Raw genomic sequence first — 27,438 nt, forward strand, 5'->3', positions numbered from 1 at the left:
GGAGTTCACGCAGTTGCCTGAGTCGTTGGGGTCCGGTGGCTCAGCTCTCTTGAACCGAGAGCGACAGGATATACTTGTGTTTTAACTTTTAGCTCTGTCCTACCTCTGACAGTCAAAATGTTTGAAGAAGCAAGTGAAGTGTTTGACAACATGTTCAAATCCTCTTTCCCCCTCACCTTTATCGTGTTTATCCCCGCGGTGCTTATTCTGGTGTCCCCGCTCCCGGCCGAAGCGGCACACGAGTTCACGGTTTACCGCATGCAGCAGTACGACCTGCAAGGACAGCCCTACGGTGAGATTTCTATTCTTTGTTATGTCACTCTTTGTCCGCGTGAACAAGTTGCTTTTTACGTGATTAAATTTGGCATAAGCATGGACAGTTAGAGCCTGGGAGTCAAATTCATTCAGCGGCAGCCATTCAATGACAACTCGGAAGCTAACATCGCCAGTGCCAAGCCAGTGGGGTTAGCCAAATAGCCTGTGAATGTAGCTCACAGCACCTGACATGTTTGAAAGGGGGATATTTGAATGAAACGACAAATAGCCTATAATACATAACACTTTGAAACATACAATTCATGTTGATAAATCTACACAGATTCTGTGTGAACATAAACCAGGCAGTGACCACAGGACCCACTAGAGTCCACCCTTCTGAACATATGTGATGGTTTTTGGACTGAACAGGCCGATGATCTACGGGTCACACTCACCCGTGACCACGTAGAAGTCATTTTTCACGAATTTCACGAAACATGTGCAAATTATATACCACCCTCCAGGTACCAGAAATGCCATCCTGAACACGGAAGCTCGCACTGTTGAGGCAGAGGTACTAAGTCGTCGCTGTGTGATCATGAAACTGGCAGACTTTTCATATGAGAAATACCAGAAAGCTTTGCGGCAGTCTGCGGGGGCTGTGGTGATCATTCTACCCAAAAATATGTCTGCTCTCCCCCAGGACATCGTACAGGTACCAGTCGTAACTTTGGATAGTACTGGAAATCTTGCCATGTCTGTTTGTTCTAGAGAGTATTGGCTTTATACTAAAGTGAAGTTACTCTCTTTTGCAGCAATTTATGGAGCTAGAGCCAGAGATGCTGGCCACAGAAACCATAATCCCAGTGTACTTTGCCATGGAGGACGATGAGCTGCTGTCCATCTACACACAGACTCTGACCTCCTCCACATCCCAGGGGTCTTTATCAGCAGCCGAAGGTAAAAAGGCATTTCAGACGAGACTATCAGGTTTAATTACAAATGAATAATGTGTTATATTTTTATAAGTTAGCAACTGATATTCAACTACATATTCATGTTGTGTTTTCATAGTGTTACTTCATACGGCCACAGCAAATGGTTTCCAGATGGTTACAAGTGGAGCTCAGAGTAAAGCTGTTAGTGACTGGGCCATCACCAGCTTAGAGGTGGGGAAATCATTCATTTTTGAGAGATTTTAGTTCTCAGTAACAGATTTTGTATATGGGGTGGGCGACACTGACAGATAGTATCTTTTTGGGGAACGTGCACATGACATTAATTTAACCTTAACATTACAAAAATATTACTTTATGTCCTTATTTGGAAGTTGTTGTTTTTTTTTCAGATTTTCAACTTTTTTTGTTGCATTTTTATCCTCAGTAATGTTCTTGATATTCAAATTTTGCAACACTTAAAACTCAACATCACATATAACAATATTATTCATATTTCGATAATCAGGTCAGGAGCCTTTGCATAACTAAAAAGGACTGTGCATTTCACAGGGTCGTCTGGCAGGAGTTGGTGGAGAAGATCTGCCTACAATTGTTGTAGTTGCTCATTACGATTCATTTGGCGTTGCTCCTGTGTGTATCAAGGACTTTTTTCATTTTATTCTGCTGTTACTTGTTTCAGTAACGTATCTATTTTTAAAATTTCTCCAGTGGCTTTCATATGGCGCCGATTCAAATGGTAGTGGGGTGTCTGTGTTACTGGAGTTGGCTCGTCTCTTTTCTAAACTTTACACATACAAGAGGACACATGCTGGGTGAGATGTAGCATTATTTTTTATCGTTTTAGTTATGTGTTTGATTAAAAACATTTGGACTACACAGTAAAAATAACAGTTTATTGCAATCTTTGAAACAATGTGATTTACTGACATCCCATAACCTTGTGTTTTCTACAGATATAACCTGCTGTTCTTTTTATCCGGTGGCGGAAAATTTAACTACCAGGGCACCAAACGCTGGCTGGAGGACAACCTTGACCACACAGGTGCAGTTCAATGAATTAAATAATGAATTTGCCCTCCCTTTTTAAAATGTGTAAAATGAATGGAATGAATGAATGAAGATTTTCATCTCTATTTAGACAAACTTTTCCGTTCCATTGTATCACACTTGTGATGTCATTGGCTTTTGTGATTGTGATTCAATAGACTCCAGTCTGCTGCAGGACAATGTGGCCTTTGTGTTGTGTCTGGACACTCTGGGCAATGGAGACTCTCTACATCTGCATGTGTCCAAGCCTCCCAAAGAGGGTACTCCTCAATACCAGCTGTTAAAAGAGCTCGAGATGGTAAGCACTGCAAAATATACTATTTGGTTTAATACTTACAGGTGCACTGTGCAACTTTTCTGGTTGTGGGTCTGCTACCTACGTGACTTGATGTTATGAAATGTTAATGCTGTTAATGTGTTAATGCTTTGCCTGGAATGTTCCATGGTATGACATTAAACTTATCCATTTAACATTTATTCATTACAGCTGTTTGTGTTACTCAAAAACACAATAATTTCTTCTGTGAATTAGGGTGACTCTCCATAGGTCTGAGTTGTAATATAGAGTAGTGCTGTAACCTGCTTGTCTTCCTCGTGATGGAGAGGTTCAATCTATAGTGTGGAACATTCTAGACAAAGTAATAATATTTCCATGGAGAGGAGCAGGTGGGGACCCTCCACTATAAATGTTAAACTTTGTGCACCATTCAGTTTCTGTATCAATGACTTTTAGACATACACTGTTCAAGTATGCTCTTCTGGTCTCAGGTGGTCTCCAGTCAGTACCCTGAGGTCAAGTTCTCCATGGTCCATAAGAAGATTAACCTTGCAGACGATATGTTGGCGTGGGAGCACGAGCGCTTTGGTATTCGCCGCCTGCCGGCCTTCACCCTGTCACACCTGCCATCCCACCGCCTGGCACAGCGTTCCAGCATCATGGACGTGCGGTCAGTGTCCCCCTCCTCTCATTACGGAGTGGGAGAGCCCCCTGCTGGGTGGGTTCATTACTGCAAGTCAATGCATCTTATAGCCCCATATATTTAGGTTGTACATGTGTTTTGTTTTTTTTTTTTACATTTTTCACATTTCCTGACCTACTTGCCTTGTGCTAGTCCTGATGTTGTAGTCCCTGTTGTGAGATCATCATCTTCACACACTGAGTGACTCGTTTCCCTTGTAAAACAGATTCAGAGTTACATAGAACATGTTAACATATTTGAGACGTACAGTTTTCTTTCTATATTTGACTCAAACGTTTATTTAGATTTCACTTTCTGCACTGTTGTGTCTTTCAGGCCTCATGTTGATGTGAAGAAGCTTGGCAGGAACACAAAAATTGTTGCAGAGGCTCTTGCCAGGGTTATTTATAACCTCACAGAAAAGGTACTATAAAACAACAAACATTATAACAAACATTGCCACTGCCTACATCAGTTCATAATACTATTTTGATCACTGTATAGAGTGCTCCAGGAGACCTGCAGATTTTCACTGAACAAATGGTAAGCAGCTCATGTGACAACAGAATAAAGATATTTGTGTATTTGTATAGATATCCATTAATGCTTTGCATCACATCAGCAGGTGCAGGAGGAGCAGCTCTCCGCGGTGGTAGAGTGGCTCACAGCTCAGCCACGAGCTGCACAGTTGGTCGATAAAGACAGCAGTGTTGTTTCCACACTGGAGTATCATCTCACGCGCTACCTCAAGGATGTGAAGAAACATTATGTCAAAGCAGATAAGAGGTGAAGAGTTGTGTACCACGCACACATTTCACTGAGTTTTCTGTTTCTCAACCAAAGCAATATCTTTTTCTTTCAGAGATCCTGAATTTGTGTTTTATGACCAGCTCAAGCAGACAATGAACGCTTACAGGTAAAACCCATTTTTATGACTATAAAAGTACAGTCATTATTATATTATATATTATATTCTGCTTAAGATATATTTAGTTCAAAGTAACAGTACAAGGGTGCAAGTTTGGTTCCCACAGTAAGTCTACAAGTGACAAAACCAGAAGTTTCAGTTTTGTTTTTTTCTCTACAGAGTCAAGCCGGCCATTTTTGACCTGCTTCTTGCAGTCTGTATTGCAGCATATTTGGGTGTTATGTATCTTGCAATTCAGGTAAGTGATTTTGTAAACTAACTAAAAATACTGAATATTGTCCAGTTTTCTAATCAAAACATTGTCCTTGTTGTGTCTGCAGAACTTTGGTGTTTTATACAGTGTGGTCCGTAGAATTACCCAGCCTAAAACAAAGACCCACTAAACAGTAGTGACAGAGACTTCAGTTTAAAGGTGTATTCTAACAGTACAGTACACTTTCCTCAGACATGAGCTGCAAATGATGTCACATCTTGTCTTGCTGCCAACTTAACTCATCCTCTCTCAAGGACTAAGGGTATCAGGAATGACCAAAATCATATTTTTGTCCTGGTGCATGCTTTTTCACAAGATCAAACATTTCTTGCCAATACTACATGAATTATAAATATTACTTTTCCATTGAATCCCACATTGCCTCGAACTATACCAGTGACTTCTCTGAATTTTGTCTTGTTGGCAGCTAGACCATTTCAAATTTACTCAAGGCAAGTGGTCAGAATAAAATGTGAACTATAGTGATTTCTTTACCTCTGTCCTATTCTGTCGTAACAGAAATTTAACCTAATCGAAGCACTTCCCATTCTATAAATGTACAAATAATAAAATAACAGCTTTGATTTTCCCCTTTTCCCCTTCTAAGTGTGAAAAATATTCATTATTTCTGAGATATTTCTTAAAATCCATGCTTCATTAAAAAAAAAAAAATTAGTTAAAAGTTTATAGAACATATGAACTTAATACTGTTGAAAAAGGTTAACCCACGATTAAGCTCAAGACTCCACTCTTCATCTGTCGTTTATTTTTTACTCAGTTGTTTCTAGTCACTTCCTTTTGTCTGTCAGCTTTTTTTTGTTTTTTTTGCTGATCATGAGTTTTTGTGACCGAATGAAAACCTTGGCTGCGATACTGTCATACATTTTAAATGCCATAGCAAGATTCAGGTCAAGTCAGCATAGCAGTTATTTTAGGTTTAAGGTTGAAATCCTTGAAAATATGGGTAACACCACAAACTCTGAGAATTACAGAACTAGTGCTGAACCAAACTACTAGTATATAATAGCCATGTGGACTTGGCCTTTTTTTTGCCTGTAGTGGATGAATGCTGTTAGATGTATTTTTCATGCATGTTTCGTCACCACCCCCTGGATGTGTGTCAACAATGTGTGTGGTATTTATTTATTGATGGCTTCCATTTGTGCATTGCACTGAGGTCTTATTTGGTCTTAACTGTAAAATTCTCACACAATTTTGAAGAAATGATATCTGATTTGAAATAAATGGACACACAATTTGTTAACTGGCATGTTTTTTTATTGTGTGGGTAAATAAAACATTAACATCTGACGTTAAAATTGTATTACAAAAATGTTTTAATCATTGTCATACTTACAAATGTATTAATGTTATACAATTTTAACAAAATGGGGCAATTTGTGTTGAGTTGATTTAATGGACATGTATATTTAAAATACCTCAACAAATAAGTTAAATGAATGTTTCATTTTCAAATAAGTCCTTAAAATTCTTAAATTCCCTTCCCATTCTGATGCACGATCAGCATCAAAAATACTAACAATAAATTACAGTGCAATTTAATAAACAAATACAGGGCTTAGTGTCCCTCCATTCAACCCCAGCACTCACAAGCCTCTGCCTCTTGGGTGGATATTTTGGCACAGTCAAAGCATTAATGTCAATACTTTCTGTAAAGGTCAAAGTATGAGACTCAACTCAGCCAGACAACACAAGGGTCAATAAGAGGCACTAAGTTTTACCATTTTGATCAGTCTACAAAGGGGCAAGTTTATATTACACATAGGTCTGTATTAAAATCAATTCATTTATAGCAATACTCGATAAGTCATTAACAGCTGACTGGTCAAACCAAGTGTTAAAACAGCAACTTAAAACAACATAGATTGACCAATGTTGCAATATGGATCAGACAAATTCTTTTATCTTTTGAATATTAGTGGTTTTAGTTTGGAGTTATTGATCTCCTCGGCCTTAGAAGGGTAGTCTGAAGCTGCTGCCTTCACACATGGTACCATACAACATATGTATCCAAGTCTAGCTCACCTAGTCTCCATCTAAACATAAAATATTAGCTCAAATTAAATCTAGAGAGTAGACAGTAGAGCAGGGCTCGCTACAGCAGTGCGAGTCCTTTGTGAACATGAGGCTATAAAAGCATTGTATTTTACACTTAAAATCAGAAAGGATTGTACAGTACTGATGTTGTGTAGTTGAACTACAGTGATACGAGCCAGCATTTACATCTGAAACTAGATCCAGATGTGAGTGATGGTCCCTGGATATCTTGTTTGAACAGATTACTTCATAAAAAACAGGAAACATGACAGCTTGGAATAGTGCTCTTTGAGACAAAAAACAGCAGCAAAACAAATTTAACTACGTGAACTACACAAAGTCAAAATGGTGCAAAAGCAGGAGGAGGCTGAGGAAGACAGACAGACACAACGGTCACTCCTCCTCCAACAGAGGGCATCTGTGGCCTGCTCCAGCAGCACAAGCATGCTGTTCATTCAAGCAAGAGCTCGAATTTGATCATGAAGAGTAAATAGATCCCTTATTTTAACAGTTTAGACATGTGTTCCCACACACACACAGAATAAGCCAATGAAACCCAGTCACTGTGACTATATCTGTATATTCAATAGCCACACATGATGAAAGTATGAACCGCACATAACATTAAGGTTTAGCTTGAACTGGTCTGTTTTACAGTCTGTGTGTTCAGTGGTTACAACAGCTTTTAAAAGTTAAGTTTGGACGTTAAAAGGTAACTTACATAGCGAATGGCTTCACCATTTGTTTATCTTCATAGCATCTTCAGAATCATTCCATCATGCATTCCTGAATACCATAAATTGTGCATACATAGGTTTTTATCATATGATTATATTTTACATTATTTGAGGCTATTGTTCTTGTATTTGTTGAACTAAATAGCCGTCACCGATGAAATTAAAAATGTTTACGTATAAAAAATTGTCAACACTGTATTAATATGAAGATGATTACCATCAATCAAATCAGGCTGTTTGCTGTCATTAAATCAGCAATAAGCTTGCATGCCTTCATATCAGTGCAGCATCAGATGCTTAAGCGATGTACACTGAGGAAAGACTACAAACAAAAGGCTCCTACACTACAGAAAAGTCCCAAGACAGTTGTTCATAATTGCTAAAATCAAACATTTTACTATAGTTATTTACTCAGCAGCCTTTTTACATAAACATGTTCACACACACCACTGTGGTGTTTTAAGTTCATATCCGTCAAGGACACAGTACTGAGGCACCACCATTACCACTAACTGTGCGCAGTGATATGAAAATCAATACAATGTGGTGAGAGCAGCGGACGGAGCCAGGCCACTCAGCATGACCAGTACAGAAGACAGCAGTGATTCCCTTACTCCTCTGATTTCACCCAGTTTGTAGAAGATGGAATGAGGGGCCAAAGAATGACTTTATACAAAAGTCAACTTGGGCCAAATACTGTTTTCCACTTTCTAAATATAAAGCAGCTCTAAATTCCTACACAAACACATGTGGGTCACTCGCTCAGTCAAGTGGAGATCCACATCCTGTGCAACCCAACACTAACCAACTACTGTCTGTCAAATGTTAAGTTAGCGACAATAAGACAAAACATTTTACCTGAAAAAAAAAAAAAAACATTCACAGTGCTCTAAAATACTGAGAACAAAATTACATGGTTAAAATGAAAACAAACAAAGAGTAAAAAACGACTGCGGTCAAACATTATTCCTTTTTCGAAGTGAGTGGTCCTAAAAGAGCATCTTGTGTTGTATTTGCCGCTTGTTGACAGGTGGGGGCGACAAAAAGCTTGTTATAGATGCTTCTCCTTGGTGATTCCGTTCTGCACGTGCTTCCTGTTGAGACAGACAATGGAGGAGGATGAGTTTAGGGTCGTGTGCGCTTGTCGGCAGAGGGGATCAGCAGATGTGAAGCATTAGTGCACAGAGGCTATCTGTGGTGTTCAAGGCCTCCCTGATAAGGATAACACATAATCACATCTTCGTATGGAATGAGGCTCTTTGATCCCATCTACTCTGGCCCCCTTCACCCATCACAGAGGCACGAGCTGCATTTTGAGTTAATATACTAAACACAAGAATTGTATTTAGTTATGTTATCAGTTATTTATCAGTTAATGTAAATGTGAAAACAAAGAGATCATTTATCACAAAAAATACCAAAGTGTGTTTATGGTTGCAAAATCAATAGTTTTTGCTTTCAGCAGCTTTTATTTATCATATTTCTGGGTCAGAGGCAACCACTGTTTTTCACTGAGAATCAGTGAAAAACATCTAGGGGTGATCAAAGGTTAACACTGTAATAATCAGGTTCACAGTTGAAACAGCTTTGAGAGGCTCTCTGATAAAAACATACCGATCTATAGGTGCAGATAAAACACAGTCGTTTAAGTTGAGTTGATGTTTGCTGACGTACGCAATGTCCTCTAGTAACACGAATCTATATCTGAACAGTGAACCATTTCACAATGGTGAGAGAGAGCATCAAATACTGACATTAATAAATATATGACATTTGTTTAGGCTATTAGATTGTATTACCACATAGTATAGTTTATCTCGCTTCAACTTGTTTAACTAACCAGGATTAAAAACATACATAGAGGTATCTTACATAAACACCATTAGACAATAATAGGCCTTGTCTGTGCAGTAGCTCATACCATAATGACCTGTTTATTTTTGACATCTTCCACAAATAGCTCCCTTAAACTGCAGCTTGAATTTGTGCCCGAGAGGCTGATAGTAAAAACAATTTAAACATTCAGTACAAACCTGCCAATGAATGCACACACTACCAACACCTCATCCCCTCCTGCTCTCTCCCTCCCTCTCTCCTTGACTTTCTCCTTCACTCTCTCCTTCTCCATTCCCTCTTTAACTGAAATAAGACCAGAGGCGTGTATTGTGTCTCACCCGTGGGCGGAGTTGTGATGTCCAGCATCACCCGCGTCGCTGTTGTCGTCCTGAGCGTGTCTGAGTGCCTCTGCTGCCGCCGCCTTGTCCTCCTCCTCATACTCTCTGACGTCATTCACCTCCTTCATCTTCAGGACTTTGACAACGAAGATCACAATAAACTGAGAAGAGAAACATAAAAGAAATTTTGATTACACACATTCAGGATAATAATATAGCACTAATACACATGGAGAGTGCTTTATACATTGTTAGAGTTGGCCACAAAATCTAAATTGCTCAATAGTGGTGTTTGTGTTAAAGTGGAAACAATATTTAACTAGAACTGATGTTCCCAAAGTTGAGGGTTACAAGATGACTTGAAAGATATAATTATGCAATTATCAATCAAATTTTAAGTGACTGTAAGATTTAAAGGGCCCATATTACGCAATTTCCTGATCTATGTTATAATGTTGTTTCCTCATCACAAACATATCTGTTGTGTTTCGTTTCATTCACTCACGTTTTACACTCAAACTCTGCATATTTAGGCTAAGTTCTTCTCTCAAACAGAAAATGTCTTTTGATGTTATATGGTAATACAAGAAGTACTCCACTGTGTTTTTAAAGTCCATACCCTTTCACTAGAATAATTTTGATAATTTCAGACCTGGAATTACCAATCTCTGAACTACATGGTAGTGACATAACAAGGTGGAACATAGTATTTGGAGATGTATGTGTGAATGAAACAAAACACAACTCCAGATATATTTTTGCTGAGGTACATTATAACATGGCTTAAAGCTCACAGGAATTTTGTGTATTATAGGACCTTTAAATAACACAATAAATTGCTCAGATATATACAATTAACCCTGATTTACATGCTAAACAAAAATCTTCAGTTGTAGGACATTGGGAACCCCTGATCTAGAAGAGATTAAATTTGTTCTTCAAATAAATGGCTGTTTTGAAGGTTATCCATAGCCATTTACAATCTTTGACTTCACAACACCTCTGTGCCAATTTATGAATCAATATAAATTTAAAGAGCAGATTTTGTGCAGTCCAAAATCAATATCTAACAAAGAGTTTCTATATGATGGGTCTCCTTACCAAGAACCAGTATATGTTCATGAGCAGTAGTGCCAGCAGCAAAGCATTGAAGAAGAAGTAGAAAGGAATGTTTGGTACGGACTGCAGACTGGATACACATGTAGCGTACAGAACCTTCAAGGGGAACCAGTAGAGGCGAAACCAAAACCTACAAGACAACAAGCCATGAGATACACATCAAGAACATTACAATAACAATGATTTACACAGTCTGGAGTCTTTACCATGTGATGCTGAAGCTGACAGAGCCCATGTTGGACAATATGTCATTAAACAGGTAATAGCCTCCGCCTCTAGTCTTCAGGTAGACGTTGAGTTTGGTGAATTCAAGTTGTATGTCATTGATATCATGCAGGAACAGCACAAGTATACCTATATTGTGGTATCTAAAATAAGGAGATATAAGCATTTGTTATTATTTCATACTGAATCATCTTTATTTACATGTACATTTTATGTCTGTCTATTCCTGGCATACATTTTGCTTTGGGACAAGAAAATAGGTAAAATAGGCACATTTACAAGTTAAAAGGAACTGATCTGCTCAATCCTGGGTTTGTCGACTATCAGCACCTATCCCAAAGACCTGCATTCAGGTACATGCAGGAGGACAATTCATAATCAGCAGTAGTGTTTGGGTTGGTGAGAAGAAGGCAACCAGAATATTATATTTTAATGTAGTGCAATATGGTACTAAAATAATGTTTAATCATAGTGTGCTGTGCATAAGGGTTACCTTGTAATCTTCTAGAAACAAAATTCAATGTGACTGTAACATTATAGGGTTGTTTTGACCTCCGGTCGTACAGCATTCAATTTGCATTTGCTTTGTGTTTATTTAATTACAGGAAGGAACTTGCAGGATATTTTCAGATCTGTCTAGTTTTTATCAGTTCCTGTTCTATTTCTTCTTGAGAATCTGATGGTTTGAGGGTAGGTCACAGAAGACAACCATGAAGCACTTTTAACTTTAATAGTATTGTAGGCTCGTTTTGGTTGGCTATGTGCTGGTGTCAATTAAATACATGCAAATGCCAGTAAACCTTGAATGCACACTATGTCTGCAAGGTTTACAGGTTTACAGCCATTTGCATATAATATCAAACTGTACTGTAAGAATGAAGTACCTGAAGGCATAGGAGAAGCATATAAGAGCCAGTGTAATGATGTGATGCACCACCATGACAGCAGAGTCCTTCCTCCAAGCATCCATGTAGACTGTGGCGTAGATTGAATGGCCATAGAAGCTGCCCTGTATCAGATAGGCAACGGCAATGTCTAGAGGCACTGACATCCCACTCTTCCAGTCTGGATAAAACAGAAAACAGTGGGTTAAAGAATTACCTTTTCACAATAACACAACCAGCCTGATAGTAGGGTTTAAAGGGCCCAATTTACGCTATAATTTACGATATCACAAACATACCTGGAGTTGTGTTTTTTTTCATTCACACATTTAACACACAAACACTGCATATTTAGGCTGAGTTCTTCTCTCAGACAGAAAAAAGTCTCTTCCACCTTGTGATATCAAATGGTAAAACAGGAAGAGCTCCACTGTGTTTTTAAACTCAGTACACCTTCAGTGGAATCATTTGGATAATTTCAGTGATGGTATATTGCCCATCGCAAAGCTGTTAACTTCATCACAAGGTGGAACAGAGCATTTTGAGTTTTGGAGATGTAGTCAGACTAATGATAAAGGTTAACTTAAACGTGTAAGAAGACAACTCCAGATATGTTTTTTTCAATGAAGTAACAGCATTATAATGTGACAAGCTAATTTTGCATATTAAATGACCTTTAACCTGCTGTTTGATATTGAGAACAGGGGCACTGCAGCAAAACACATGGTAAACAGCCCATGAATCTAGTTGATGTTGTAGCTCTTAGCTGTACAGCACGATATAGCATGGTCAGCCTTTTTGGCAAGCTAACATGGTTTCATTTTCATTAAAAATTAACCACAGGATTATTTCGAAACACTTAAAGGCACAAATATAAGCACAAATAATATAGTGGCAAGCCTGGCATAAGAATAGAAAGGTAATTGTGCTTAACTCTAAATATACTAACCTTGAACTACTGCTAAAATCGTAAGAGACAAAGAAAGTAACTGAGTAAGTGAGACTTGGCACTAGGTAACACATTTTGAAGTGCTGAAGAAAATATAATTAGATAAACACAGTATAAAAGAATAACCCTAAAGCAGGATCGCCCGAAAAACATTCTAAATGTTCATGAACTGCATTAAATAAGAGGATGAAACAGCAGTAGCTAGTAGTATCTGTCATTTGTCATAGAAGTTATTTATTTAACCTTTTTCAGCTCAAATGTTGTTGTAGTACATAGCATAAGTTCCACTCTAGTATACTCAATATAGTCATTATTGTGAAAAGTCCACTTGGCACCTGGGCAAACATCTGCATGAGTATATTTGCTCTAGTTAAGATATCTACACAAAGTAAATACATTGTTTGTTTGAAGTATGTTTGAGATATACGGGGGCTGAAGCATATACAAATAGTCTCTGCATGCAACTGATTGGACATGGATGCTCTTTGGCTCAGATCACCACATAGTGAACTATATACAGTGACTTCCAGGGGACACCAGATGTGAGGGGTCAGCTGGGGTAGTTACCGTAGTGCGGCTGAAGGAGGGGGGCAACAGGGATCAGATTTACCCTGAAGCATGAGACTGAAAACAAGCCCAGCACGGCCTGTTACATTTACCTCAAAAACATCTCAGATCTACGGCGGTTGAATGGAAACTTTCACTGCGCAGTTTGAGTGAGGTTTGTCTGAGTTGAGATGGGGTTTCTGTTGGGCCTCGTGTAATGTTTATTGATTGGTCCTTCCGTCATTAAACATTGAGAGGCAGGCTGCTCAATGAACACGGCCAAGACCTTGCAGGGGAACTGGAGATCCCATTTCACTCTCTCTTTTCTCTTAAGAACCGTCCCCGATGCGGCCATCATCAAAGATCAATTTCATTTTCACTATTTCCTCCTGTGTCTCTTAGGGATGTCACGATTATTGTGAAAAGAAACATAATGATTTCATGATTATTCACGGTTGAAATCCTTAATTTTCCTCAAGTCTAATTGGTAGGGTTGTCAAAAGTATCAAAGTCCAGCTAGTAATTAATACTAAAACTACTATGAAAACTAGTCTCATTTCAAACGTAGTTACAGAAAAAAAATTATGTAAATTGGACCAAAAGGGACATTTCTGAACAGTCTGATCTTGATCTATACTACAAATAGTGTAACATTACATGGCAATATAAATACATATTATTTTGTGTTGTGCAGTTTATTGTCTTATATCACTGTGGTGTGTGAGTTTTAAATGTTTGTATTTGTTACAATACTAACAATAGCAGCAATTATGAAATGAAAACTTCTAAATGTGTGTGTGTGTGTGTGTGTATATATATATATATACATACATTTAAATGACTTAATTTTACTACTAATCATTTTTGTATAGTTAGTTATATTGTGACACAAATAATCCTGATCAATTAGTCACATAATCCTAACAACCCTAGTATCCCTGCAGGAGTCCATCCTATTTAGGGCCTTTCACAGTGCAACGTCCTCTGACAGCCATTACAGGTGACGGAGCAATTAAAAACAAGCCTGCTCCTTTCGGCCAGTATACTAGCTGCACTCAGAGTGATGGGAGAGGACAGGGGCCCTGACACCTCTCTGTCTGATGGAGCAGGCCCCACACCACTTTCCTCTGGATCCTTCTTCCATTAGTTCTGACTCCTGAGACACAGCAAAGGCACACTTCATCATTCTGACAACTCTCCATCAAATACTAACTGAGCTTGTGTCTTTATTAGAGCTGTAAGAAGAACCATTAATCTACATTGACGGTTCTGTTCATAATAGGAGTTTAATTCAATGCTTTTTCGATATTAGATATACATTGGAATTCCTAATAAAAAATAGAGCAGTGGTTCCTTCAGAAGTTGTGAAACACAAAGTTGGGGGGGTCGCAAGATGATTATAACACTGTATTCACTTTTTTTTTTTATTTAAATGTAATGTACTGTAATGTTGTGAAACTAACTAGATAAACTACAAAAACCTGATTTTAAATGTTTTCCTACTTTAAACTGTTGCAAGCACCAATTTCATTTTGCGGTGGGGGGCCCAGGTTGGTAGCATGATTACTTTGCGGGTCCAGGCCTATTAAGTTTTGGAAATCAATACTGCAGAGTTTGAATACAATATTGATTAGTCTATTGTTTTCCCAGTAGAGAAATTTAAATTGATTTACTTTATTTTCATGAGACTTGCTATTATTTTAATTACTGCAGCCCAATGTCTATGCTTAATATAAAACTACAAGCTTCCATGGGACTTACACTTTAAATGACACAATTTAATGAAAGACAATGAGGCATAAATGTTGCACATCTTACTGTAGAAAACAGAGGGTGGGTCGTGGAAAAAGGAGTAGGAGCTGAAGAAGAGCAGATAGGAGCTGTATGACCACGACATGGTGTAGAAGACCAGCTTCCACGCACTCTCTGGCATCTTGGCAGCATCTTTGGGCAGCAGCCTCCACCTCTGTGCTAAAGGCTGTGGACACACAAACAGTTTCAGAGACGATAGTGTTAAGTTAATGTCACACCACATATAATGCAGAACTATTACAACACACAAAAATGCAAATTGCTTGTCAGTGCTAGCACCTTTTGTTTTTCTATGTAGAATGGTGCCCTGTTGTGCATAAATACAATGCAAAATTTTTTGTTTTGTCTAACATAACTACTGGGCACACAGTTATAAGAATATAATAAAACAAGACCATATTCAAGTGTAGCAGTCACATTCAACATGATCTCCCATGTACAAACTCTCCTTTCACAACTGATGTCTGAATAATGTATAACTACTCTACTCAATATACTCAAACAAGCCCTCATAATGTGCAGTGTTATAATAACTCTGTCCCAGATGTACATGTGTTTATGCTGTATTGAAATGTCAATAGAAGGTGGCCGAGTGCTTTTGTTATGGACTCTTTAGATTTATTTTCTTCAAATGTAGGAATTGCAATGCAAATACTTAAAAACTACACTTTTTCATTACATTTATGACACATATTGTGTGTGAAATGTGAATGACTCAGCTTATGACTGCATGCAAGATGTGTGTTTTACTCTTGGTGTTTTTATCAACTGTAGTTTGCACTGCAAGTAGAAACAGAGGAAGTTGAGGACATGACTTCTGACAAACTGATGAAGCATTATATCAAGGTTCCTCCCTGCACTTTCAGCCACACTTCAGTCTGTAATTCTCAGCCACATAGTTACAGTCAGGATAAATGGTACTTCTCAGTGCCCACACAAACACCAAACAAAAACACAATAGAATCAGTCGCAACATTTTGGCGTGAATTGTGCTCCTGACACCTGCCATCTAACTTAGGCCTGTCATAATTTTTCATTCTCTGAATTTAAGACAGTCTTGCCTTTCAGTTACACAAGACTCAAAAGGTTTCCTTTTATTGCTGTAAGGTAGGCTTGTGAAATAAAATAATACCCAGATACTAGAAACTATAGTATTGAAACTATACAAAAAAAAACATAAATAAAAACCATAATAATAATAATAATAATTATTATTATTATTATTATTATTATTAGTAGTAGCAGTACCAGCAGCAGCAGCAGCAGCAGCAGCAGCAGCAGCAGCAGCAGCAGCAGCAGCAGCAGCAGCAGCAGCAGCAGTAGTAGTATTGTGTCAACACTGGCATCAAGCCTTTGCCCTACTATCAAAATCAAGTTAAAATTTTTAGTACTTATTGTAAAAGAATGGACAAGGAGCAGCCCAAAAACACAAACAGAGAGGAAATCTTTTCATCGATGATGTCTTAATAAGATTCACAATTTGCAAGGAAGACGGTGTACTGTACAGTATTGTTATTGTATCTATTTGAATACAGTTCTATTATTACATTTAACAGGGACAAGTGCAGGTTGGCTAATAAACCCTCATCCTATAGGACCCTAAATAAAATGCACACCTCCAGAGGCGCGTGAAGACCTGGAGTGAAATGACACTGTGTAACCAGAGGAAGGAAAGTGAAAGAGGCCCGGGTCAGTGATACTGTACTTTTCAATCTGATGTTACCCGGCCCACTCGTCACCAGGACAGGATCCAACAAGCCTCTATGCCTGATTACATGACAAATTTATAGGGAAAGTGAAGCTATGGCGAGCCCACACTGAAAAAAATTACTTCTGGGGGTAGTAAAATATATTAAATCAACTGTGGTCATTTTTACACTAATAACATAATTCTGTGAGAACTATAACTTTAACTTTAACAGCAATAAACAAAATTTACTTATTTTACTCATGTAGTCAAAGTATTGTGTTTAATGAGTAAGTTCTACTATATAATCACCAATACGTTTTAAAGGTTTTACAGTCGCTACTCATAAACACAGAAATATTAAGTAATACCAAAGTTCTTCTAAATAAGTCTCAGCACTCAGTAGCTACATATTTGGGGCTGGTAGCTCAGTTGTAAGAGCGTTTGTCCACTGGTCCAAAGGTTGGGGGTTTGAATCCCAAATTTGAAAACCTCTCCCAGAAATGAATGCTGTAGTTGTGTCCTTGAGCAAGACACTTAACCCACCTTGCCCCCAGTGTCTGCTTGCATTGGTGTGTGTGAATGGGTAAGTGGTTTCTTGTAGTAAAGTGCTTTGCATGCCTTGAAGGTGGAAAAGCACTATATAAAAATTGAAGTTCAGTATATATACTAGACATATAATATTTACTTAATTATTTCACAGTAGCAATGCAATTAATTATGACAATATTTTATATATTTTACTTAATTTATTTACATAAATATAACTTCTAACTTTTAAAAAATGTGAATAACAGTTATTCAGTAATTTCATGACGTGGTAAGTGCATTTTACTTAATACTGACAGGTAAATTGTACCCGATATTATAGCTGTAAAATTTACTTAAAAAGTGCTAGTGCAAATTGTTATGAGGATTTTTTTCTAGTAAATCTTACAAGTTACTTTTTTCTGTGCAGTCTCTTCTGTCTTTATCCTCATCACATGTGTGCACATTTGTAAGAGTCACACAGCAATAAGGGAAGGAAGTGGGTGAGGGAACGCTGTAAGTCCGAATGAAAAAATACAAGAAAAGGCAGAGTAATGTTTTTAAAAAGGGGAAGGTGACATTTGGCACTTCGGGTGTTTGTAGTTAATTTTACAGTCCATTCACTTTAGAGCGGAACTAATATATATAAGACTATATAATAAGATGAGGTATTGTGGTTGCAGAGGATATTAAATTATAATCACAGCCTTGTGATGTGCTCATGGTGACAATTCAATTTGAATTCATCTTTAACTTTCAGCCACAGACAAAAATGTAAAATAGTGGTCTTGTCCTGTCATGCAATGGAAGAGAGACAGAAGCACATGATCTATCTGTGGCCTCTGATTGGTCGGACAGTATACATGTGACACGTGCCCTGTAAATCCTGAGTGAGGGCAGTAGATCACAGGAGGACACGTCTCTCACTTTGTCCAGCTGCACCAGTGTCTCTCCATCGCCCAGTCCTCTGTGTCTCCCTCCTGCCCGCACCATTTATTTATAGAAGCCAGCTGTCAACACACAGCACAGGCTACCCCCCGTCTCTCACCGCATCAGCCCCAACACACAAACTCAGCAATGGGGCTCATTACAGTTACTGAAAGCCAGAGTGCAAATAATAGAATAACCTAATCTTGCAGACAGTCCTCATTATTGCCCATACCAACAACTCAACTGCTAGACCTTGTAAAGCGTAACCACCTTCTTGTGCCCTCGCAGACGTTTGCCTGTAATAATCACACTTATTTTGGTTATGATGACAAGGTGTGACAGCTCATAACAGCAGCTGATGTCAGACTGGAACACTGTAACGATCATCTACTGTGAAAATCACATCCTCATTCTTTTCAAGTGTACTTCAAATATAGGCAGTGGTAGAAAGAGTACTGATAATGTGTACTTATGAGTAAATGTTATATGCCTGATTAAGTACTCAATTACAAGTACCAAGTACTGCTGCTAAATTTGTACTTAAGTAAAAGTAAAAAGTACACAAGAAAAATCCTCCTCCTCCAATCAATTAAACAAACAAGTGTAAAATCCAATCCCAAATGTTTTCAAACGGAGTTCTGATATCACACAGTACCAGGATGTATGAGAGGTTTTTGTTTGCCAAATTCCCCTTGGTTTGTCACATTTGTGATATTTTTAGGTCAACTCCATTTCTCCATTGAAATTACATTATGTTTCACTTCACTTTTGCCTCCTGTTGCTTCCATTCTGGGATGTTTAATGTATTTGTTTACAAACTTTTAAAGGGTCTGTACTTCATAAAGAAAGCAGGGGTCTATCCATATTCTGGTCACAGCGACCAGCAGGGACACCATCTTTGTTTGAAATGCAGATTGTGACATTATGTAACACTCTGCTATTCTGTGCATTTGTGCCACCAGTCCACCACTCCAACAAAACCAATTCAATCACTTTACACTTTACCCCCTATAGGATCTGAGACCATATAGCAAAGTATAAGGGAATTCAGCCTTTGTGGACAAAAAGACATAGTTCAAGTCCATCCTCTGACAAGCCTTCATTGCATCTCAGCGCTATTGGTTATAACGTCCCATGATATCAGAAGACTGGGGAGAAATTAGACAGAGAGTGTGTGACAGGACCTACGGATGAGCACAAATGAGCTGTTCCCTTGGCAACCACGCAGTGATGCCGATGAAGACTACCGTTGGGCTCAAAACTCCCCTTTGCTCCTGCCCTCCCTGCGCTCCCCAGCTGCACACTCAAAGCTACATCGTCCATGCCCTTCCTGGAAGCAAGGGCTGAGAGCTGAGTGAGTGAGCCACCAGTACTGGCCTGTTGCATAGAAAGAATGAACTGGGCTGATGGTGAGTCAGGATGTAAGCTTGTGAATGAATGTGTTCAATACAAATCAAGGCTTTAGTTTGGTCTTGAAATGGCTGACGTCACTGTGAGTAACAATGATCCACAAATATATCATGTCTAAGGGTGAGTACCATAAAAGGTGACAGTACCATACAAAAAAGCTGAAAAAAGTATCGACCTGGTACCAAAAAAATAAATAAATTAAAAAGACATATATCATTAAAGTTGTGGCACCCAAAAAAAATGTAAAAGTACCCAAACCTAATCATGCCTATTCCAGACACTATTCTCAAAATATAATTTTTTAGAGCAACATGATATAAACATATTGAAATATAATCTAGTTCATAACAAAATAAAGAAATAGTTCTTCAGTTTCATCCAATTCTACTGACTATCTACACAGAGATAGAGACATTAAGTATAGCCTTAATGGGGAATTAGGGAATGAAGGGAGCTTAGTCTTTGTCCCAGAGGGTAGAAGAGGACAGTTGTCATGAATGAGGTCATTCTTGGGCACTTCCTAAATCCCCAATTTAAAACAATACAAGGGAAATGAAGCTATTCATCCAGGGGTAATCGCAACTTTCATTACAAAAGCAAAACAACAAACAAAACAATACCTGTGAGAATTATCATACCTCCTGCAGCTCTCCAGTCCATTTCCATACCTCCTACTGCTCATATGGCCTGACTTGCTGTTCATATATGTTTCTCATATAAAAGTAGTAGTAGTTTACCTCCAAACAAAGAGCCCTTTAAACACCTTTTCTACCACTGTTTAATGTGTCCCTGCCCACCAGAGCTCACTCAAACATAAAGCATGAATGAAAGCGCTAACTATGTTCCTTTGTTAATGTGAGACAATAAAGACTTTATTTACCCTGTTATTATAAGGACAGGAGTGTAACAGCAGACCCACACATGACTGATGACCACAGTGATCCAGGTGGTCTGACTAGCTCTTCATGAGGTTTAGCTTTCTGCTACAGGTGACACTCTGAAGACTTTCACCATTCAAAAACATCTAGTCTTTTGTTTTAAATTGTTAATTGCAGAATTTGGCATTATTTATAATTCTGAAACCCATGGATAAAGTGTGTAATGGCAGTGGGGGTGCACTGAAACAGTAACAGATATGTCCAAAATACTGCCATGATTTTATTTATGTTCTGTTGTGAAACAATATAAATCAAATGCTCAGTGTGAAATTATGCAAGCCACACACAGTAGGCAGCCATGCAGTATAATATCACAAATCACTGTGTCTTATGTAATACACCGTAAATCAACATTAAAACTGATGAATTAGCTAAATGAATGTGAGAATAAATTACAGAAATGCATTACTTTAACCATAGACCTTTATCGGGTAATGAAACAATTGCGTGGATGGATTAAGGCGGATGGCAGTTGACACAATTTGCTTATGACATCATTAAACGCGTTTTATGACTGCTCATTCGGAAACTAATTTGCAAGAATCCACACACACTACAGGCAGGGCTCAGCCTCATTCGAATTTTATATTATTATATTTTATATTTTATATAATAATATTTTCATATTGATGCTCGTGAAGCTACTGTAGCTTACTTCATCTGGCCACACTTACAACACTGCCTGAAATAATGGCTTGAGTTGTAGCCTATTTATAGTGCTACTTGTTTCAGTTCTGTATTTGTTCAGCCTAAATTGAATGTGTCCTTGTATGAAGAGCAAAAGGGACTGGCCTAGATGCACCTGTTTGAAGAAGGCAAAGAAAATAAAAGCATTACAGTAACCTACCAATGCACATTATAATATAACCTACCTATGTACATTATAAAGTTTGGGAGGCCAGAAGGAGTGGTTAAATGCTGCTCTGTAAGTTATATCCTACCTATCAACATGTAAGTGAATCTGCAAACATGTATTATCATATTTATTGTACATTGTTAACTTAAATGTAAATGTTGATGTTTTGTCTTGAGTAAACGTGTTAATATGTTCTAGTGCTGTGTATTCTATTGTCCCTGTTCAAATAAAATCGAAATACATGTTTTTGACTATATCACACATTAACATTAATATGCAAGGCTTAGTTTGGTAAGCACTGTCATTCACTGTCATGTAAGAAAGCCAGAACATTCACATACTAGTATCTCTTCTGTAATGATCTCTTAACTAACTATAAATATTTAAAGTTGTACACAATATACTTACTAGTCCAATAACCCAAATATGAAACATATGACTGTCATTCATAATGCAGTATCAAAACTAGTGGCAACACAGACAGAAATGGTATGGGAGTGTGTCTTGTCCAACAGCAGCAGCTATGAAGTTTATAATTATCCACCCACAGATAATCTAAAGCTGGCTCACAACACATGCCCACATGCACTCCAAGCAACACCACTTCAAAATAATTGTAAAAACTATACAGAAAGTCATTTTCCTGCAGCTCCAGTGAATCATGTTGATTAATACAAAAAATAAAGATGAGAGGGGACAGTTTGTGCCAATAAATCCACCACCATTCCCAAAACAAAGTCCTAATGCTTCTGTTTTCTGGGTATTGACCAGTTTAGAAATCTTAGCCACAGAAGAAGTTCTAATTATATTACTACATAAAGATGCATTATCATTCACCACTGTATTAAATAACTGTGTAAGTGAAATGAGGTGAGCATTATTGATTCAGAAATGCATTAAAGAGACAATAATTACAAAATAGTTATACAAAAGAAACAAGAAGCTGTATGTTATGGTTTGGAGTAATTGAATTTCTTTGTAGGATGCTGTCACACTTTGTAAGCTGTCTGGTGGGTAGAGGGAAGTGTAAAACATCCCTTTATAGTCAGTCATTTTAGCAGAACCACCTCATAATTGTTGCCAGATGTCAGGTCCTCAGGTCCCGCTCTCAAAGTGTTACACAAACGAGCTGTTTGCAGTGTTTACAGGAAAGAACATCACATGTTGGTGGCAAGGGGCAGTGAAGGGAGAAAATGTGACGATTCATGGCACTGCTGCTATAGCAATGAGCTAAAAGCTTCAGTATAACAGCAGTGTGACCAAGGGACATTCTATTCTTTACTTATGGGTTTATTTAAATAAAACAGACACTGTCAATGACAAGGAGATGATTGAAGAAAAAGTGAGTCTGTACATTTGCTTCTGTTTTGCCATTGTGCTGTGGCGCTCCTCAGTTTAAACGTAGCCTTGTTATAACTTAACAGCTGTCCAGGGAAAAGTGTATGGCGGCAATCTGCTTATGCCGCGCTATGTTAAGGAAGAAAAATAAGCCAAAAAACAGCACTCGCAAAAACAAGTGGAAAAACAGTGTAACCACTCCAGTCCAGAGGACGGTCCGGCAGTCCATTCATGCATTGTCCTGTGATGGGCTGCCACTGAAAATCTTGATTATGAACAAAAATGTAAATAAAATGTTATAAAGTGTAAAGAAAGAAGGCAGGTGGTGTTCTGATGTTCAAAAACTCAAATAACAGTTATAACAGTATAACAGTTGCAAATGTGTAAGAATACAAACACATATAAGAGTGTCCACATAGATGGGGTATCAAAGGGCTGCACTAACTGGAGACCTAAGACACCAAAACACATACTCTGTTTCCAGGTTAAAACTATATAAATAAAACAATAAAACATGAGGCATGCCAGTTACTATTGAAAATGTAACAAGCAACAGTACCTCAAACATACTCAAGTGAAAGACAAATCAGGAGGACTGCATGTAAGCTTAGCCTACTTATAACAGATATGCAGATTCTGAAGTCTTATGCATTATATATAATGTAAGGCACTGTAGCACACATCAGGGCACAGGTTAATGCCATGAGATGACAAACACATGGGCCTAGTCATGAGGATGTTACTAAAACATTCAAACATCAGCTCAATAATTTGCAAAGCAATCAGTGTCAAAATTACAAGCCGCTTTCACCTGAGTGAGCACTTTTAGCTGAGCGGATGGCACTTCCTCTGACCACAAATCCTATATTGAGTTTCTCTCTGTGGCTCTAATGCACAACAATGAGCAAGTGCCCGGTGGAACCAGATCTGGGTTCTGTGGTTGTGGATCTTGTCAAACCTCAGACTGCTTTCACATTTAGAACATTGGGGTATGAGGTGCTACAGCTCCACAGCAAGATAAGCTCTGCAACAAGGCCGGGCTGGCAGCCACCTCTCTCTGCTCTGTCACTGAGTGTGTGCCTGTGTGAGCGTCAGACTACAGCACACACAATATACGTGACTGCAGCCCATCAGGAATTTAGACACCTCCAGATATTTTGTTGATCATTTTTAAGTTTACTCAGAGTTGCTGAATCAGGAGAAGTCTTAAGCTTGATTGCAATGACTACTTCTACAAACTATAAAACACAGTGTAAACCCCTTTGCTTCCTCATTGCTCCCATTATAGTCTCTGAGACTGCTGCTTAATAGTTTCACATCCTCATATCAAAACATGCAAACATATAAACAAGAAGCCTTTACACTGCCACAAATGAACTATTCTGTTCTTACATCCATATCTGAGTGGTATTTGTTTTGAACACAATTTTTGAATGCCAGTGTCAATGTGAAGCGGTCCATCGACAAGCATTTTCATTGAACCCAGAGATAATTGAACATTACAAAACACACACAGCGCTCTATACAAAAGCCTTCACCACCCCCAAAACCGCTCTGCCTGAGTGCCAGCAGAATGTGAATGATGGCCCTCAGTAAATGCATCGTCTCCTACATTCTGGTTTAGCATGAACTCCACAGCAGTGACACAGAGAACAGGCCGCTTTGGCTCCAGGTGCTGACCTCATTTCACAGCTCTCAGTCGACAAGGCTAAAGTCCACTCACTGTCACTGTCTCTGCCAACAAAGTGACAACAAGAGGGCGAAAAACAAACTCTCATTTAAACCTGGATTCTGTAGGCTGCAAATGTGGAGTTTGGTTTGAACTAGGTCAAGTTTCATTCTTCAAACGTGACTGTAAGTAACAAACAGGAAGCTAATTATTTTTATCTGCTCTTGAGGAAAATGGATCAAACTGCGGAAATGTGACAGACAAATGTCAAAACAGTGTTTAAAATGGAAACCTTTAACAACATCTAAATATTAATATAAACATTCACTGTAGTAAAATGCTTTGCATGACAAAAAACAAACTCATTATCTGTGGTCACAAGACAGCATTGTACTGGGAATCATAACTCATAGGGATTGCACTGCTTCCTATGGGCAGACATTTAATCACCTCATGTTTACAGAATGGTGTATGTGTCTAACTCAAAGAATGGACTTAATTAGGCCTCGGTGCCTCACAGACAGCGACTAATGTGGTCATTCTCGTCATAGCTTTTTATTATCTACTGTATGTGCTATTCACCATAGCATTGCTTTGACCTAACTGTGAACCTTGCCCCTCCACAAAGACATATAGAGGTGAATAACTCAGATCTGTTTGAGGTTAAAGTCTTTCCTTGAATGAGAGTCACATAGACTAAAAAAGGAAACAGTTCTCATTCCATGCATTCTCAGGCCACATCTGGATTTAGACATGAGGCCAGCGCTATAACATCATCATTGTAGCATGTAAGGAGCAAATGACCCCTCCTTTTCCCCCACCCACTGAAGATGGTAGAATATCAAATCTGAGGCCCGGGTATGTGTGCAGATGGGCCCCTCCCTGGGGCATTAACAGGGTGGGGATCACAGTGGGGCTGACTTACACAGTAACAGTGCAAATGATTCAGGCAATGGGCTGTATAGGCGTCCAACAGACATAGACTGGACATCTGGCCTGATGGGAACTAAATGTGACATTCTCCAATTAGTGGCAGACATTTTAAATACATCAGTGACTTTAAATATGTGGACAGTAAGCCTTAATTGACTTATCCTAGTGGTGAGGGGCTATAACTATAACCATAACTATAACTAATAAGATTTATTACGGTTTCAAAAAGTGATGTTTAAATCACTGGCCTAAATGACAGCACTGAAACAAGTTCAACTGCTCCTCCTTTGAATGGCTCATGTGTCAAGACGTCCTTGGCATCACTGAGTCAGGGCTCTTTCCCAAAACATTCTCTGTAAAAAGTGGGCAGTTTAGGGACATATACAATAGCCAGTGTCAAGAACAGAGAAAATGTATGTTTAGGGCAAAGAATTGGTATGACATGAATGAATGTGGACCTTGAGAGAGAGTAGAGCCTAACTTAGTGTCTTAGGTCAGGTTAATATTTTCTGAGACTGGTGAAGTCTGACAGCAATTTGTGCTCTGGCTTGTCAAATATTTGTTACCAAGTGTTATCCATGTTGTGTAGCCTGTTAATGATAGAAGCAGGCCATGTTTCAGCAGCACTGACATTCTAATTAGAGGAATGAGCCAATAATCCTATTCATTAAGGGTGTTTAATTCACCTTATGGAAAACAGGGAGGCTTGGTTGTCTTGGTGCTATGGTTACGTACCTGGAACAGACTTTCTGTCAATCCCCGCCTGACCTGGGTCCACAAAAAGGCGCAGAAGAAGAAGAGGAAGATTTCAATCCACGTGATGTACGCGTTATCCAGGAGAGTCCTTTTGGAAAGCTCCAGCCCACAGGCACTACAGTCTCTCCATGCGCCGAACATGGACGAAGATGCCTTGATGATGAGATCCAAGTATCCAGGCATGGGTTCCACTTGCACCGGCTCAGCACCCTCATGGTGACTCTCCATGATGGTGGTACTTGGAGATGAGAAGAAAAGCGTGAACCCAAGAAAAAATTAAAAGATACCGAGCCCAAGGAGCAACAGAGTCCACGCCGTGTCACTAATCCGCCAATCAGCTTGCAACCTCACCTTAAACGCAAAACAAGCTTATCTAACCAGCTTACCCTCTTCAGTAGCTAATTCTTTGTTTTCCATATTAAGACATGGCCCACATTGAAAACATTTTTGTATAGAACATGTATTGAAATAACGGGCCAGCAGATCTGAACACGGGAGACTTAATAATAATGCTTTACAGCTATTCTTCAATAGACTTTAGGTAGTTAATAGGAGCCATTAACGCCAGTCAGTTAGAGGTTTTGTCTGCTCATCATTCCGCTACGCAGGACACACCAGCGGCAGCGCGCTTTGGCTAGCCTTAGCTAAGTTAATAAAAGAAACGTAACATAAAAACACCATTAGCACTGGCAGCAATTCCAGTGTAGGGTATTTCTCTAATAAATTAATTATAGATAAGATGCTATGTACATATACAAAGACAAGGCCCGTGTTCATTGAGGTTTGGTAGCATTTCAGCGCCAAGCCCTACCAGCACATGCGATTATTGTGCCGCTATGCCGTCGATCTCATTCTCATCTCTGTACGTTTTCGCCTTATATAACGCCGCCGCGCCGTTTCTTCAGTTTACACAGCTGCAAAATCCCATCAGAGTCGGACCAAAAGCACTACTTAATGGTAACTTGGCCCGGCGAAGCGAAAACGTGAAATCAAAAGGCTTTATCCTTCCGAGATGAGGCTACGGTGGGCTCTCTCTCTCACTCCTCTCCCTCGCCGCTGCTGCTCTAGACTGGACCGGTGCGTAGTGCGGGGGGCTACAGTCTATGGGGGCTACCAAGCTGCGATCTGGAGAAGAGCCGCGCTCAGCTTCAGCGGCTCAGGAATAAAAAGGAGACAACCGCGCCGCGTGCGTTTATGCAAAATAGAAAAAAGACGCCGTGGGGGCGTGACGTAACGCAGACCGCTATCTTTCTTTTTGAACACGCTGCTCTGAGGATTAAAAAAATAAGGTTCACTTAAAGAGACAGTGGTGCACATGCCGCTCCCGAATAGTGTACATTTTGCTTTAAAGGGGCAAATAAGTTTAAAGGTGGAGGGTTCAAATCCTATTCTTCCCCAAAGAGATTGTGATTTTCCGAGAAATGGCATGTGACATTATGGAGTTAGATCGCTACATGTGTAGCAACATACATGAACATTCACACA

General features: G+C 38.9%; 2 protein-coding genes across 5 annotated transcripts; one reads left to right on the plus strand and one right to left on the minus strand.

The window, feature by feature from the left end:
- Positions 1–5,668, plus strand: ncln (nicalin). Of its 4 annotated transcripts, none has more exons than XM_020924768.2 (15): positions 1–292; positions 783–973; positions 1,074–1,218; positions 1,333–1,427; positions 1,767–1,847; positions 1,926–2,029; positions 2,171–2,259; positions 2,423–2,562; positions 3,033–3,259; positions 3,560–3,647; positions 3,728–3,766; positions 3,846–4,009; positions 4,086–4,139; positions 4,311–4,389; positions 4,472–5,668. In XM_020924768.2, exons 1-15 carry the CDS (start codon positions 118–120, stop codon positions 4,532–4,534), a joined length of 1,734 nt encoding a protein of 577 aa, XP_020780427.1. In that variant the 5' UTR covers positions 1–117; the 3' UTR covers positions 4,535–5,668. The 4 variants fall into 4 exon arrangements, with proteins under 4 accessions (XP_020780427.1, XP_020780428.1, XP_020780430.1 ...); XM_020924769.2 differs by having other exon boundaries at positions 3,849–4,009; XM_020924771.2 differs by having other exon boundaries at positions 3,033–3,211.
- cers1 (ceramide synthase 1) lies at positions 5,661–27,251 on the minus strand. The gene is made up of 7 exons (XM_020924825.2): positions 25,933–27,251; positions 14,915–15,074; positions 11,602–11,782; positions 10,699–10,860; positions 10,475–10,622; positions 9,374–9,534; positions 5,661–8,293 (listed from the first exon to the last, which is right to left on the minus strand). Exons 1-7 carry the CDS (start codon positions 26,179–26,181, stop codon positions 8,251–8,253), a joined length of 1,104 nt encoding a protein of 367 aa, XP_020780484.1. The 5' UTR covers positions 26,182–27,251; the 3' UTR covers positions 5,661–8,250.
- Between the last annotated feature and the right edge of the window lie 187 nt (positions 27,252–27,438).

The sequence above is a fragment of the Boleophthalmus pectinirostris genome, unplaced genomic scaffold, assembly GCF_026225935.1.
Source record: "Boleophthalmus pectinirostris isolate CB_2022bp ecotype Guang Dong unplaced genomic scaffold, ASM2622593v1 HiC_scaffold_7, whole genome shotgun sequence".
Classification (NCBI taxonomy): domain Eukaryota; kingdom Metazoa; phylum Chordata; class Actinopteri; order Gobiiformes; family Gobiidae; genus Boleophthalmus; species Boleophthalmus pectinirostris.